Below are 17,016 nucleotides of genomic sequence, written 5' to 3'. Positions count from 1 at the left end.
AATATATCCACTGTATGTCATAGTTTTCACCTTCTTGAAAAACGCAAGAATAAAAGACCAAGAGTGGGAAAAGGTGATGTTATAAACATTCCTTGTAGCATTCTATTCTGAATGGGCTCCTCTTGTTATGAAAGGAAGCGAGAAAGACGACATAAATATGTGAGCTATGATTGATAGTGCTTGTACTCCTGAATGAAGACTGAACTGCCATGCAATGCAACCATAAAGTCTGGTGATTTATGCCTAACATCTGCCTCTTTATTTGCTCCCAGTGTATAACTGCTTGGAAAAAGAAAAAGATGATAAAATGCTAAATGTGAAAAAAAAGACTGCTACAGGCATACCTTCTGTGTCATATTTGGGGGGGGGGGGTAATCATGCTTGCGTCATCAAGAGCTAATTTCCACCACATCATGTGATAGTGAGACTATGGGATGCAATATATTTGGGAATTCATAACTATGTTTGATGGGAGGATATTTGAATTTAAATTTCTTTCAGCATTCTGCTGTCACTTTGCAACCACACTACTAAATGTTTGAGGGTGCTGGAATCTAAGATGCTTGCAGTTATCATAGACAGTAGTGACAGTAGACAGTAGAGGCTTGTGCACAAAATCTAATATCTTAACATTAGGCCAAAAAAAAAAAAAATTGTTGCATTGGCGTAACATGAGATTTTCAAATAGGGTCGGTCGGGTGGATTTTTTTTTTTTTTTTTTTTTTTTGCTACCTGCATTTTACGTGTAAAACTCGTGCTCAGCTCAATAAACAGTTACAACTGCTGCACCGAATGTGCTGTGTTCATCTATTCTACAAATCATTTATGAGGCCGATATTACTGGAATTATACCCCTTCACAGAATTTAAAGATGTTGAAATCCCTATCCTGAATGTTTTCACTTCATATTTTACTATTTTGACTTAGATAAGATAGATGCAAATTGACCCATATGTACGATCTTTTCATCGCACACGGCGATCTCTATTACAGTCCCACATATACAGATTCGTGTAAGTTCTCCACACAAGAAACCTATGGCAAAACTGTGCACAATACATCGCAGTCTGAATGCTTCGTATACACTGAATAAATCTTGTTAGAGTACGTGTCCGTGTTGGAAACAGATGACGTACTGATCAAGGAAGGCTTATGCGAGGCGCTAGATCTCTCCCTCGTACATCCGATATCCCCAGAGCCGTTTCCACTTCCGGGTTTGTGCGATCGCGATCGCAATCAACAAGATATTTGATATCGATAGCAAAAAAAAATAATAAAAAAACATGGGGTCGGCGGAGTTTTTAGGGTCAGGCGGGTTACGCCAATGCAACAATTTTTTTTTTTTTGGGCCTTAGAGTCAGACTTTTGATGGGTCTAGACTGATTCAGTCACTGTGGCACGTCTGATTCAAAAGTTTGAGACACAACAAACTACCATTATCTCATTTTTAAGTGCTTTTAAAAAGTGATAGATTATGGAATTTCCTTTCTTGATAGATAGATGAATTACAAGTATATTTGTGTTTTTTTTTATTCAAATGCAGTGAGTATGAAACAGAAAAAAATGTGCTTAGCTACAAAGGTATTTTCACTCGGCATAAGTTGTCAACAGAATATAAACATTTTGCTATTGATAATCATTTTGATTTTTATGCTATCGAATGCTTTTTACTTTATGTTTCAGAATTCATTTCAGTTGATACCATGCTGAAATGGTTTTGTTTGAATGTCACAATTTGAAATCATGTCACATCTTTTAATGTGAATTAAGTAAAAGGGGCACAAGTTCTTGTTGGAGAGCTGAATCTGAGGTCATTGGCACTTTTCTTTTAATAATGCTAAGCTGAAAAGTCAGACACCTTGTCTTTGAAGTGAGGTTTGATGAGATTACCACAGAGAAGATTTTTTTTTTTTCTCCCCTAAAATGAATGTGATCCCAGGCCAACAAATAGTAAGAGTTTGCTTTAATTTCCCAATGTAGCTCTACTATGATATGGTACTACAAAAAATACCTCATGGTGCATTTTTTCAAAACATCTGCTGATTGTGTGATTGATAAGTCACTAAAATTGATTCTGACTTCACCGAGATGAGGTGGCAAAAAGAAAAATGTAGACTCTATCTGCTAGAGGTTAATAGTTCACCGTGTGACATGTGTGAAATCATGTGCATTAATTGCTTGTGTTTTATGGCTACCACAGTATACAGGGTGAAAATGATAATGTACAAAACAGGTGATCCATGTTTTTTTTTCTTTGTGTGAGCAAGCCTGTTACCCACTGGAAGCCTGCTAGTTTACTGCAAAATTCAGTTTTTATTGTCTGTAATTTTGTGTCATCGCTTGTTGTAGAATTCTTCATTTGTGTATTAAAGATGTTTGAGTATGTTTTTTTGATACTGAATGAAGCAAAAGTTGATGGTTTTGTCGTTGTCATATTAAAGAAGGTACATCATTAATTCACAATGCTGTTTGCGTCTGTGTGTGACATACCCAATGTAGTTGCATAAATTACTTTTTATGAGCAGTTTGAGCTCTGACCCTCATAGTAGGTGATGTTTAAAGGGATTGCACAGTATTGGTAGAGATGAGAATTGGGCTTTTAACTTTTTGCGAGATGCCAAGAAAACACTTATGAAATAGTACAGAGCATACCATTTTAAGAGGAATTTAAAGTTTATTTGATGAAAATTGGGTTTGGAACACATCCAAAAACATAGTAAAACAAACCGATCGTTAAAAAAGGTGGATCCCACACTTTATTAGAATCGCTCTCTTTTGGATATCTCAGCCATTTCAAAACCAATTTTCTTCAAATAAACATTGAATTCCTCATGGAATTACATGCTCTTTCATAATTCATAAGAGGTTTCTTATTATCTCACCAAAAAATGTTAGAAACCTGAAATTAGGCCTCAACCAAAACTATACGATCCCTTTAACTTTATTCCATTCACAATTAGTCCAAGTTGTAATGTGTGTCATCTTAGCCAAGATGAAAGTTCAAAGTGAAGTTGTGTCAATGGCATTTTGTGCATTATTGTCAAACCGGAAACATTCGTGGCATGAAACTTTTTTAAATTAGAGTCGCGGCATGAAACTTTCACAAATTGTCACTGGCATTCAGTGCATTGTGTAGACAAAAACTTGTACAAATATGTTTTACTTTTGTGAATCTCGGCTCCTCATGAAATTTGCAAAAGGTTCATGCACACAAACATTTCCAGATTTACAGTAGTTCAATGACATGCGTTTGCCCAAAGGAAGCATTATACCTGGATTATGAAAACAGAATGTCTTCATCACACATTGAATGTGAATGGTGGCCATTTTTGTAATGACATGATTTTGGAGGATTTTGGAGGATTTGGGGATATGATTGTGTTTTATTCTAGTATCTTTTTCCCCCACTTGAAGTCAATCTTCACTTCCAATTAGGCACCTGCTTTCTGCATCCCAGACGAGTTGAGAGTGCTACAACAAGCAATTTAGGGCAATTTAAGTTGGCGAGAGTGTTTCTCTATGCCACATGGGTTTCTTAATGATCTGAGTTACCTTCCATTTTGACAGCCATCATTTGGAGAATTCAACTCAATTTGACATTTTACCCTGTGGCTCACTCTCTGAATATACTCTTTGATTTTACGAGGCTTTGCTCATTAAGAAGGCTTGATTTATTGTAATTCAAAAGGAAAAAAAATCAAACAAACCAATCCATAGAAATGGCTTCAAAGTCTCAGCCTTCTATGATGTTAAAGGTAAATGAACCAAGAAACAGATATCAAACAGCCACTGCTGAAATATCTGTCTCCCTTTCAAAAAAAAAAAGATGGAAAAAAAAAACCCAACTTGATTTCAAGAGCTACATTTTGTACCAATTTTTAAAGATATGAAACAAATCATCATTCAAACAATGTGTGCAACAGTATGTGTGGACAGATATATTCAGCCTTTTTGTCTGCAGCTCCAAATGATATTTCTTCAAACTGCCTAGAGTCAACTTTAATCTACGGTACTGCTTCAATTGGTCTTCCTGAATTGTACAAGTTAGTTTGTATTAGATGAGTTGTGAAGAAGTGTTTGTATCATGAGAAATACAGTAACACTACATTTGCTCCTGCGACAGTGGCTCCAGTCTTATTTTCTTCAAGGACTTAGGGTTAGGGTTAGGGCTGTGATTTTCAATATGGTTTTAGGTTTAGTTTGATGTGATGATTAGGATTAGGATTAGGGTTATGTTTGTGTGTAGAATTTATGTTTGGCTTGATGCCCAGATATTTCATAGGAGCAATTGTTGCTGGAGCAAGTGTCATGGAACCCCAAAATACGGCATAGCCTGTCTGAAATTAAATCTGTTAACAACAAGATTCTGAAATCTCCATTGACGTTGTACAACACCCTCCAGGTTTCAGCAGGCAAAGGTTAATGGAGACAAATGTGACCCGCTACAACAAAAGGATCCGAAAGTCGGGGGAGAACAACTTTCTGAAAATGATGTGACATTATTCCCTTACTCTTCCACTTTAATTTTGTATATAATACGACTCATAAAAGTACTCAGTTCTGGAGATATTGGTGATTTTATGAGACCATATCTAGTGGTCTAGGAAATCAGCGTTTCGAGAAAACCACCTTCAAAGTTTTCTTTGCGACGCAATCGTGATCAAGGGGAGGTAAGACAGTTTTCACCTCTTGACAATAGAAGGTCTGCTCATAGCAACCTCCGCGATGTCCATTCAAGCTTGATAGCGCCAGCTGTCTACGCATGACCAATCAGTAACCAGGGTGCCACGCACTGACCAATAAAATCACTCCCTCGTTGCTAGGGGCGGAGCCTATCTGCGGCGCTAAATCCAAATCTTCGGACACATAATTCTATTCCGTTAGAAGTCAGAAAATCATGGCCTAGAAAAATGCTAATTTCTTGCCTTTCCTTTGATCATTTAGCTTCGAAATTTCGGCAGATAGACGATACATTAGACGACAAAATTATGCCAAAAACAGAAGTCTGATCGTTTTGACCGATTTTGATGACGACTTCAAACTCAATTTTCTCGGCTCAGCTGTCAGTGTCTTTAGGATCCTTTTGTTGTGGCGGGTCACAAATACTATTTCCCATTTCTGTGATGCTATCTTGTTCTTAATACCAAATGCTGATGGGTTTCAATGTATTACATGCTGCCTTATTGCCCTTGATTAATTACTCATATCAATGAAAGAGAAGAGACAGGAAATTTGCAATATGGTTTGATATTCCAAGATATGATTCTTAATTTTGTCAGAAAATGCCATTCTTCTGTGGTACAGTTAGATCCTCGAGCATTTTCCGTTTCTGACTTTGTGGCAGAACTGCAAGGTTACTTACATGTTCTACATAACATGCCATGGTATTTGTGATGTAGTGGTAGCTTCTATTATGGACTAATTTTAGTGTAGCTGAAATTATCTTCACTTTTTTGTTTTTGTTTTTTACTCATGGGTAATATTTCAGGGATTCTTTGCCTACGCATATCTCAAAACCTGTTTGCCAGGATATACCATCTGTAGGTATTTCTCAGGGTGTTTACTCTCTGCACCAATCATCCCCGGCACAATGGGATATCAAACATCGCTCCTCTTACGTGAGGCTGTGTGAACGAGCCTTGTTAGTCAAACTTGGCAGTAAGTACAGGGGTGGGGGCGCCAGAGGTTACGTAGACAGGAACTTGCCTGTGGACGAGGGCGCAAAACTTGTCCACTACGTTTATTTGCACACCATCATTTTTTTCTTCTGTGGTGCAACTGCGCAGAAACCAGGCGCAGTATCGCCGCCGCCCTTCCAGTCACGTCTGGTGCCCAGGTTTCGGATTGATTACGTCCAGTTCAAATCAATCTGCAATCCATCCTGATGGGCGAAGTGGGGTGAAGGATGGACGGAAGGAAAGAGTATTGGAAACAAGGGTGTGTTTGTGTGACTGGTGGGGAGGAGGAAGTGATGACTTGCCCTCCCCTCCCCTCCCCTCCCCTGCCTCCACCACCTCTGCCTCCACCACCTCTGCCTATGCTCCTATAAAGTGGCTGCCAGTGAGAAACCTTCCAGTCCTACCATAGTGTTCATTTCTAACAGTGCTTTAAAGCATAGATCACCTGCAAAAATATGTCATGTTCCTTCAAGTGTTTACCTTCATCTTCAATTCCAAATAAAAACTTTCAGTCTATCAGCAAAAAAAAAAAGACTTGTGATATGTTGCACCACAAGGTTTTAAACTTTGTACTGTGACTCTTAATGCCTTAACCTGACACGGCATCTACCTTAAACTTCCTATAAGCCTTTCCATAAGCATTCAGGTAATTTACCCACCCCCTAAAAAGGGAGTACATAATGTCCATTCCACTGCATTTAATTTCCAGACATATGCACCAGGCGTATGAGCAGAGCACAGTGAGGGTTAAAAGTTGGCACTTTAAGTGATGAAAACATACCATAGGTATATTGTCACTTGAGTTCTACCACTTTCTGCAAAACATTACAGATGTTTAAACAACATTTCATTAATGATAGGGATACATCTTAAAGGTTGGTGGCAAGAAAGAGGATTTTCTTCCTGTGAAAAGAGAACTTCAGAATGGATTGAATTACGGTTGAATGAATGGCTGGATGTGCCATGTACATATTTTCAGGGATTAGTGATGTGATATTTGTTTCTTAAACTATTTTTTTGTTACTGGAGATGGTACTGTATTGATTGGTTTTTGCATGCAGAAGTTGGGAAAAGCATTGTTCAGTCCCTCGGCAAAAAAAAACAAACAAAACAAACATTAAGCATACTAATAACTATGGGTAACCTGCCTAATTGAATTGTGCATATCAGTGTAGAAACATCATCTTTTACATTGTAGATGATGCTTGTGTACACTTACAATAAATGTCGCTGTGAAACTTTGATTCTTCGTACATTGTTAATAGTAATTAATACATTGCCCTTTCAAGCTAGAATTTGTAAATGATACATGTACAATTCAAAGATTTGATGCTCTTAATTCAATACAATGACTCATTTTAACTATAAACAGCATGCTTTTATGAGTAAAATTAGAAAAAAAAGTACATAGACTTTGACTGTCATGACCTATTCAAAACATTGTAACTGGTTAACCAAATGGAAATCATGTTTTATTAAATGAGAAAAGCATTGCCAAGAAAAAAAAAATTCAACTACAGCAATAAAAAAAAATGTATATTATGTACATAGTCAAAGGTGTCGGAAGTAGTTGGGTTTAATACATTTATCATGGTTTGATAATTACAGTTAATGAGAGGTTATAAGATGTTGCTATGACAGAGCATCTACTGTACCTCATTGAGGTTGTATAACAAAAGAAAGAGATTATGCCAAGATTCTTTTTTTTTTAAATATTTTATTATGGCAATCTAATGTTAAAACTCATTTAATTCATCAGAGCAAAGAATTCAGTCACAGTTTCCTAAATGATGTTCCCGGGTCAAATGCAGCTTGGCATGCTGAAGCAAGTTGTTTGACATTGTGATGTCAACAGTTTTGATGCCTCAATTTTTGTTTTGAGTTTTGCTATCAAGCTGACAAAACATTGATGAAATTCTGTGGTGGAATCATGACATGCATGAAGTTTCCCTTCAATTAATGACTGACTTCATCATGGTATGTCACAGACTTTGTAGTTATGCAGTATTGGACTTGTGATGAAATTGTACGTAGAAGAAATTATCAGCACTCCTATTGATATGAAAATGATTATTATAATAATTGTATGTGTGTGTGTGTATGTGTGTGCGTGTGTGTGTATGTGTGTTAATTCATGTTTGTGTGTCATGTGCATTGGTGTGCAGCACAAGATTTGTTGCAGCAAAGCAACTCGAAGGAATTGTAACTGGGTTTGACCGACTGACGGTGTTACGCATTCCCAGCAGATCGTTAGCGTCGGTCCTGAGAATCATCACGCTGAAATCTGGCTACTGAGCACTACATATTAGGCTTGAGTCATTCTGAGTCACGGAGAAATGGATGTTGGCGTGGAAACACGGAGGAGCAGAAAGGAGACATCATCATTTGAAGAGGTCCTTTCATCCACAGCTCCACATTTGATTCCGTAGGATGATGAATGCCCCGTGTCTTTGAGTTGCTAATGAAGAACCCTTTAAGTGGAGGGTGTTTGTGGTGGCTAGGGGGTATGAATTACAATTGTTGGGGTCATGGTGAGGGTACTGTTTGGACGCAGTGCAGTGGATTTTCTTGCCTTGTTATTGTTTTCCAAAATGTAATGTCTATGCTTTGTTATTAAACTGAAGATAAAGAATATTGAGATCAAGTTTCTTTTTTCTTCCATGCTCTGAATATCTTGTTCATAGGTGCATGTCTTTCTATTTTTAGCATTACTATTAAACCTGCACGCTTCCATGATCACGGCAACCCAAATTATCTTTCGGGCAAGTGAGAGGTGGATACTTGCCCAGCATGGTAATCATAAGCAATGCAGGCAGAAAATCACGCTGACCTAGAAAGATAGTTAACAGCAATGCGAGGAAAACGACATGAAACTTGAGATGAGGTAAACCCAATTGAGATGTATATCTCTGTAGCTTTATTGGACAGAAATTTTCTTGCAAGGGGAAAGGAAAAAAGATGACGAGGTTGTGAGTAATTTTCTTGCGTACGATTGTGGTCTGCAATCAATGGCGCGGCAGCGTGTGAGACTTTCGGCAGCGCAGTTGCTGAGAGCAACACAGCGAACATTGGAATTCAAGATGGTGGGAATTAAAGGAAATGTGCTGCGGGCCAAATTGTACATTTGCAGTCATTTAGACAGAGCTAATTCAATCATGAGGTGGTGGCTGAGAAAGAAATTATGAATTGAGAATAGAAATATCAGCTCGATAGGGAAACTGGGCCATTTCCTCCCCCCCCCCCCTTCTCTCTGATGCGAGGAGCAGCAATCGTGTGACAATTTGCCTGGTCTTTTTGATACGGGTTCAGTTTTCACATTTGTCTCTTTCTTTGTCGTTTAAAGGAATCAGTCTTGTTTCAGTGTCTTGTACTGGAAAAGTGGATATTTTCGCGTGACTAATTTTTCGCACTGGGCGAGCTGAGAAGAGTTTCGCATGTTTTTGATTCCGCGGAATCAAGACATCAACTACTGGAACATATGGCAAGCAAAAATATTTGCGTGCTTTTATTTTCGCGCTAGTTTCGGGTTGCGCGAAATGCGCGAAAATTTCAACACAGCGAAAATTTCCACTTTTACAGTACCTGTACGGGAGGTTATGGGAGAGGGCACTTTTTGAAAACGATTCTATTTCTCTTCTCAGTGCCCTATGAACTACAACACCCCATAAAGTCACTGATTTAATTTTTTTTTTTCACTGTACCACACTCAGAAAAAAAAATTAGGAAATGTGCATTCCTCAAATTCAGAAGTAGGTGAAAAGATATTGATAGCTAGAACAAATAAAAGAAGTCCAATATCATAATGACAATATCTGTTTGTGTGTGGGTCAAAATGCGTGATGTACATGTATATGTGTGCATCATATATGAATATCTCTGTAGTATATGCCTACAAATACTCACACACACACACACACACATATTGTATGTAAGGAAAAGAAGAGAAAGAGAAAGAGTGAGAGAGAGAGAGAGACATATATCAATAATTTTTGTAAAGTTTTGATGACGCAGGTGGCTCACATGTCATATTTTTAGACTGATCTTCATCCTTTGACCACAGCGTAACCATTCTCATCATTATTGGTTGGACGCAATTACTCTCTTACCTCAACGAAACTCGCCGGCCGAGCGAGAATCATGCAGAGGCTGACACAAAAATAAATTTGACGGAGACTGCGAGATGGAGATGACGAGGCGGCGCAAGCAGAAGAAATATTTTTGACGCGGCGTGGGACGAAGCGCAGCTGGCAGTATGCCGCTGACCCTGAGCCTTGGCGTGTACACTAGCCTTGTTATAGAATTAATAATCATGGATTTGCCGTCTACTTTGTCGGGCTGACCATCTTTTCATCGATGCCACTTTAGGAAACTGTTCAAATTTAGATGTTTTTTTTTTTTTTTTCAGGATGTCTCTTGTCTCATGGACACTGATCTGTAGTGAAAAGGGCAAATAAACCAGTGTGGTACGCACGTCCAATGTCTGACCATATTTGGAGTTTATCTGTCATAGAGCTACAACTACAACAATATACCTGTGGACTTGTACATTTCTATTTACTCATGTATAATGCTTGTTATTAAAGGACAAGTTCACCTTCATAAACATAAGGATTGAGAGAATGCATCAATATTAGTATAACACATCAGTGAAAGTTTGAGGAAAATTGGACGATCGATGCAAAAGTTATGAATTTTTAAAATTTTTGTGTTGGAACCACTGGATGAGGAGACTACTACAGCTTGTGAGTCATATGCGTACAACAGTATAAAGAAAATGTAAAGAAAATTCAACATATTTTCACTTTTTTCGCACAATAAAAGAGCACTTGACTTGCTTCTTCCTAAAGGCAGGGGGAATAATATTACCCATAACATTTGTCGGTAACGAGTCGGGGGAATGTGTACTTTTTTCAAAACATGACATTTTGTGAAATTTTCTTTATATTTTCCTTATATTGTTGTACGCATGTGACATCTAAGTTATTCACAGACTGCAGTAGTCTTCTCATCCAGCGGTTACTGCACAAAAACTTCAAAAATTCATAACTTTTGAACGGATTGTCCGATTTTCCTCAAACTTTCAATGATGTGGTCTACTGATATTGCTACATTCTCTCAATCCTTATGTTTATGAAGGTGAACTTGTCCTTTAATGTGTACTGGCTCTGTGGTATTTCTGGCTAATACATGCTGAGTATACTTACATGTATGCTTAAATACATGTGTGAATATGAATGTACATACTTAATCTGAATATAATGCTAATATTGATATGCACATGTATACATATCTGCATAATCAAACTAGATCTGTAAACGGCTGGGCAATGCATTGGCAACTGTAAGAACATGCCACAGTGAAGACTCCTCAAAAAAAAAAAAATGAAATCTCATAACAAGCTTTTGGGATGCTTCTCATATGTTTGTAGGACCAAGACTTCCAAGATCATCTACGTATTGCACTCCATAAGGTCAAATGCCAGTATGTAATGTACTGTATACGCCGAATATTTTGTGAGGTTTTTATTTTCGCGAATATCGCGAGTCAATTGCTGTTCGCGAAATTAAAGACACATGAAAAAATTTACTCTGATATCGATATGAACGTGACATATTGGTATGCACATTTCTCCGTTCAGTTCAGTACTCCACGATCTCGAATTAAACCACTCGCAAAAACGTCGGGAAGTCCTGATTCGCGAAAATTTAGACTCGCTATTATGGCGTATACAGTATGTTACACATACCTAGCCTAGCAAAGCTACATCTTTTGTGTGGTCCAATCCTCTGCTGCTTTTAAACAAAGTAGTTGTTTAAGAAACTGACATTATCTTGAAATGCAATATCTGTAAACACTGAAATTTGTTTCTTATTTTGTTTGGCCAAATCCAGATCTTTAAAGAACACAGATAGTGACTCTTATAATATCCCTACCCTTTTCAGCAGAGCTGAAAAACAGAACGAAACAGCCCTACTTTCACACAAATACGACTGAAATCAATGCGTTATAGTGATTGATTTTGCTGTTGAAATGTGACCCAATGAGGTAAAGAAATCCTGTGGTGTTTGTGTGTGTTTATGTTTGTGTACGTGTGTACGTTTTGCTGTAGTGGCAATGATAGATTTGACAGAAGACCCAAGTGTGGGTGCAGAAGGAAATCAATTATCGACCCCTTGTCACTGTTCTCTCCTCAGATCACCACACTTGTGAACCACAAGGAGAAATCGCGCCGCTCCGAGAAGACATGTCGTGCCATCGAGCGCGTGGGGCAGGCTGTTCACCTTGCCGTGGAGAGGTTTGTCGCCGTGGGCGAGACCATCGCCGCCGACAACAACGACATTAGAGATGAGATGGCGGCTGCGTGCAGGGAAGCCCGGCTGGCAGGTGAGACCAGCGAAGGGAAATCCCCCCCAAAGGGGAGCCTCGTTAACTTAGCCCGAGAACACTCCTGCGAGAGCATGCCTTGGAGAGGCCCCTCTGCCATTTTATGGGAGTAGCTGTGCGTGTGTGTGTGTATGTGCGCACACGCACATGTGTGTGGATGTTTGGATGTGTGTGTGTTTTGGAGCATGCAAGAGAGACATCCTTTACTCAAGTTATATTGGGTTACAATTGAAAAACAATGAAAAACAAGAAGAGTGTGAGGGCTTCTCTTTCCATTCCTCAAGCGCAGAAAATACACATTCCTTTTCCTTTTACAATGACTTTTCACTTTTTGCAAGCTTTTTACTTCTACTTCTTTTTTACTTTGTTATATTTGATGTATTTTTTCATTGAGAAATAGGAAAATAAATCAAAATTGTTATTGAAATTGAAAGCAATGTTGGTATGTATCTTTTCTCTTTAGGTCCTTTGAAGTGTCACCATACGTTACTTTTTTTCTTTTTTTTTGCATAATGAAGTATGCTGCCATCAGAACACAGATTACACCATCTGTCATTACAATCCCCAAAATAAGACTCTCAACACTTCACAAGCTGGAAATAGTTGGAACAGGCTTGAATTAAAAGAAAATTTAAAGTAGAATCTCTCTTGCCATGTGAAAGAGTTTGCATAAATCCTTTTTTGACCATTGAATATGTACATGTATCACCAAGTGTGTTACATTAAAGTAATGCACCCAACCATTCTCAAATATTTAAGTAGAGAGCAGAAATTGTGAAAGAGAAAATGGTAACACGGATGAAATGTTCAGTACGAATGTCCCTTTTGTATACTGGCAGCAAAGCAACTGTCAGGGAGAGAACATCTTCAATGCCATTGAAATGGCCTTTATCGTCAATGGGGTGACAAGACCTCGTATCTCAAAAATGTCAAAAAAAATTTTTTTGGCTTAATGGTCAAATAATGGGTCAAGTGATGTCTTGGCCAAATCCCAACTGTCTTACTCCAAAAATGAAGCCACCATGACATGTCAAAGGAAAGGCTTTCCCATTCACTACAGTGCTTTGGCCGCCACGTTTTTTTGCTCTCCTGAACATTTGTCATTTTTGAGATACGAGGTCTTGTCACCCCAGCGACGTTATACACTTCCCAATGACAGGAAGGGGCCTTCATGCTGACTCTTAAAAATGTTTGCATGCACGTATGCTCCAGAAGTCGGCCAGCAGCCGGAAGGGAAAACACCTCTTGACATTTGACTCCACCAAAATATGCCATGCCTCTTTCATTCTCTGTCAGATCAAGTACAACTTATATGACTTCATTCTCTCATACACTGATATTAGCCGAGTGGTGGCATCTTATCTAGATTATTTGCCTGATGGCAAAACTTCTTCCCAGCCCTTAGTCCCATAATGGTAGATGGCAGAGTTTTGGCATACTGTTTAACCCTAGAAGCCACAAGGACACATGTTTAAATGACTCCACAGGGTAATTTCTGTATTTGTTGAAAGCTTATTACAATATAATGTGCATTATAAAGATGATATGACACTGGCAGTATACAGGTGTTTCCCTACACATTTGCAAGTATGGTGGGACTGTGGATTATTAGATATGATAAGGACCTGGGGGAAATCTGCCTTGTCATTGCAATATGGAAGATGTGTCTTAGAATGCTAATCATCTGAAATGAATTGATGAAATGTAAAGATGTAATATGGATTGAGATATAAAGATAGAGAAGAACAGAGAAAGAGAACTACTATTGTTAAGCATGCCATGTGCACTCATTGAGTTCATACTTGTATCTGAGAAAGTCAGAGTGATGTATGATTTAGGTCAAGGAAACTTTAATTTCAGGGGATTTGTCCACGCAGCATATTCTTGAGATTTCTTCAAAGTTAAAATGATGGTACCATAGATAGCTCCCATCTGACTTTTCAAAGTCATAGAACATTCTGAAATTTAATTTATGATATCATTCATACTCATGTGTGGAATAGATGAACCATGTTGAATTGCCCACTTTTCTACCAACTTGCTCATATTAAAACACCAAAAGCAGATATCCTCCAGACCCTAGCATCTCAGATTTTAAACCCAAGGCCCACTTTGGCCTTTGCAATTTTTTCCAAGGCCCAGTTAGATCGAATAAAAATCTTTTTTATTTCATTTTTCGTCGGCGTTGCAGCCCTCCTGAGAAAGTTTCATGGCCTACTAGTTGGCCACAGCCCAACATACAGAAATGCTGTTCTAGACTGTGTTAATGTGGTTGCTGGCTTTCTTTCTATGTCCATGGGAGTGTCTGTCAGACTATAAGGGCAGCGTTTTGAGTCTGGAGAATAAGTGTAGATACAGTGTATCACAATTAGGAAATTCATGGGGGGGGGGGGGGTGGAGTTGAGTGTTATCTCCTTTCTTTAAAATCAAGATCGTAATTTTGATGGTTATATGCTGTACAGTATATCCAAAACAGTGAAGCAACTGAATTTGCAATGACCAGCTGGTATGACATGAGACCATTGAAATGCAAGGTAAAGCCATTCTGCCTAAATCAGATTGTTTAATATCTACTTAAGATCACCCACAGGATGGTAATGACATCCAGGAAAGTGTTCTGTTCAACTATGTGTAGTATGTTGTATATTGCTTCCTATGATTGTATCATGTGTATATTTACAGTGTACACACATGTATTTTAGATTTTGACATCTTTGTCCAAACTAGAATGATGAAATAGGGTTTGAAAAGAGGTTGATGGTCACAGATATTGAAAGAGATACATCACAAAAATGCCACCATCAAGATGCAACCATGGAATGTGAACAGATATTTTCTCACAGTGTAAAGACGATCATTCAAATTCAGGTTGATTGCCTGATAGCCATATATGAAAATTCATGTTTGATATGCCTGAAATAGAAGAAATCTACATGTTGTCATGAATTGATGCTGTTGATTGTTTGAAGAATCATATGCATTTCTAAATGATTCGGCACGCCGTACACCAGGGTACCGTTGTAACCCGGGGTACTGCGTTGTATAGCGCCATCTCATGCCCATTATTTATAATGCATATCCGAATCCAGATACGCCGATTCCGAATTCGGATACGGCAAAGTCGTCGCAATGAACTAGCACCATAGGTGTTTTTCGAAGTAATTTCTAGCACCACACCGTTTTGTAAACATCATCTACCGTAAATTTTATTTTCAGAAAAAAAAAAATCACCGAAAGCCCAGAAAATTCACCCCAAAATCAACTGTATTTCTTCAATATTTGATCATGGGGGCTGCCATCTTTATAATCTTCTACGCGTGTGCGAATGGTCGATAATAAGAGATGAAATGCGAAAGAAAAAGGTTCAAATTAAATAATTGGAATTTATTTCTTAGATTAATGAAATATTTACGTGGATTTCTAATGTTATCATTAAAAATATTTCATTTAAATGATATTCTTATTAGGTGATACGCTTTTAGCGTATCACCTATTGTGATTGTCAAAATCTGCCTTTTTTCTTATTCTTCTTTCTTTCTGCCACATTTTGTGTCGTCAATATCTCAAGAATGACATTACGGAGTAACATGACATTTTCAGTCAACATGTCTCATGACAATATCTAGCCACAATAAGGTTTTCATGACAGTAACGTATCTATGATGTCATCTAGGCGCCATTTTGTGATTTTCGGACCATGTTACATGATCGATCATAACTTCATAACTAAAGGTCATTTCTGTATCATTTTTTGTGGACATAAAGTTCAGGTCACGTTCTATCTTTCTTACTTGATGCTAATTACCTAGGACGTCATCTAGGACGCGTAAGCGCGCGTCAAACTTTTAAAAGGCTCAAAACAACTTTCCAATGGGAAATCTCGAAGTTTCAGACAATTTTAAGCGTTTCAAACAATTTTGCGCGTGCGCGTCCGTCCGCGCGTTTTTGCGCGCACAGCGCGTCAGCAACATGAAAATGCACTTTTTTTGACTGATTTGGATTCCTGATACTTTGAGTAACAATATCCATTGATTTCTGATCGATTCTGACAAATAACAAAGCAATGCACTTGCGTCAAAGTTCAAATTTCGCGTGCGCATCTATGTGCAAATATAGTGAAAAAACATGTCTTTATTTATTTCGCCATAGCTCTTTAAAACGTCTGGTGACCCTATGTTTTTATTGCATATTACAAAAGCATATAAATTGGACCTAACGTTTCAAGTATCATTATTTCCATAAATACATTATGACGTCATCATATCGTCATCTGAAATCAAAAAAGTGGAATTAATTTTTTTAAAGTACTGTTTCTGACATTCATTTGCTCGTATCTCTGTTGTTTAAGCTCAATATCATCCCAAATTCAGATATGTTGTACTTTGAACATTTGCCTTTTAAGTCCATGTCATGCTTTTGATATTTGATGACGTCATCATACCTTAAATTGTGATTAAAGGTAAAGACGCAAAATCGGACAAGTTTACGTGTATTGTCTATGGGAGGTGATTTTTTTTAAAACCATGCATTGACTTAACAACGTTTAAGCACCTTTATCTCAGCTGATTTTGCTTCATTTCCTCTGAAACTTTAGTATGTTGTAGCTGAGACAATAAGCTGCAGTAATCATGCATTTTATTCTTTGAAATCTCCTCATCAGATTGACAATTTTGCAGTTTAAAACTGAAAATGAAAATGGAATGTGGACAAAACGATTCCTCATGTATCTTTCACATACATAAGTTTACGTTCCCCATATTTTCTCGTCGAGACGTATGGCCGAGTGGTTAAAGGCGACGTCTCAGAGACGTGAGGTTGCGGGTTCGAACCCCACAAGATCACGAAACAAAATACTTAGCTATTTTACTTTTTTTTTCTTCAATTTTGTATTACATATTCGTCCATGTAGAAATCACGTTCGTATGTAAACGCACCTATACACACACACACAGAC

At 38.0% G+C, this 17,016-nt stretch overlaps 1 protein-coding gene across 1 annotated transcript in view; it reads left to right on the top strand.

Annotated features, from left to right (window-relative positions):
- Window positions 1-17,016, top strand: part of LOC139711501 (alpha-catulin-like) — a 148,180-nt gene that overhangs the window by 58,264 nt on the left and 72,900 nt on the right. The window contains exon 2 of the mRNA XM_071623378.1: window positions 11,873-12,062. Coding sequence (XP_071479479.1) covers window positions 11,873-12,062 — 190 coding nt within the window. The remainder of the gene's footprint in view (window positions 1-11,872; window positions 12,063-17,016) is intronic.

The sequence above is a fragment of the Diadema antillarum genome, unplaced genomic scaffold, assembly GCF_040938485.1.
Source record: "Diadema antillarum isolate AM-2024a unplaced genomic scaffold, OU_Dant_1.0 seq00001664_RagTag, whole genome shotgun sequence".
Lineage (NCBI taxonomy): Eukaryota > Metazoa > Echinodermata > Echinoidea > Diadematoida > Diadematidae > Diadema > Diadema antillarum.
The sequence above is the reverse complement of the archived record's forward strand: the minus strand, read 5'-3'. Positions and strand labels throughout refer to the sequence as shown.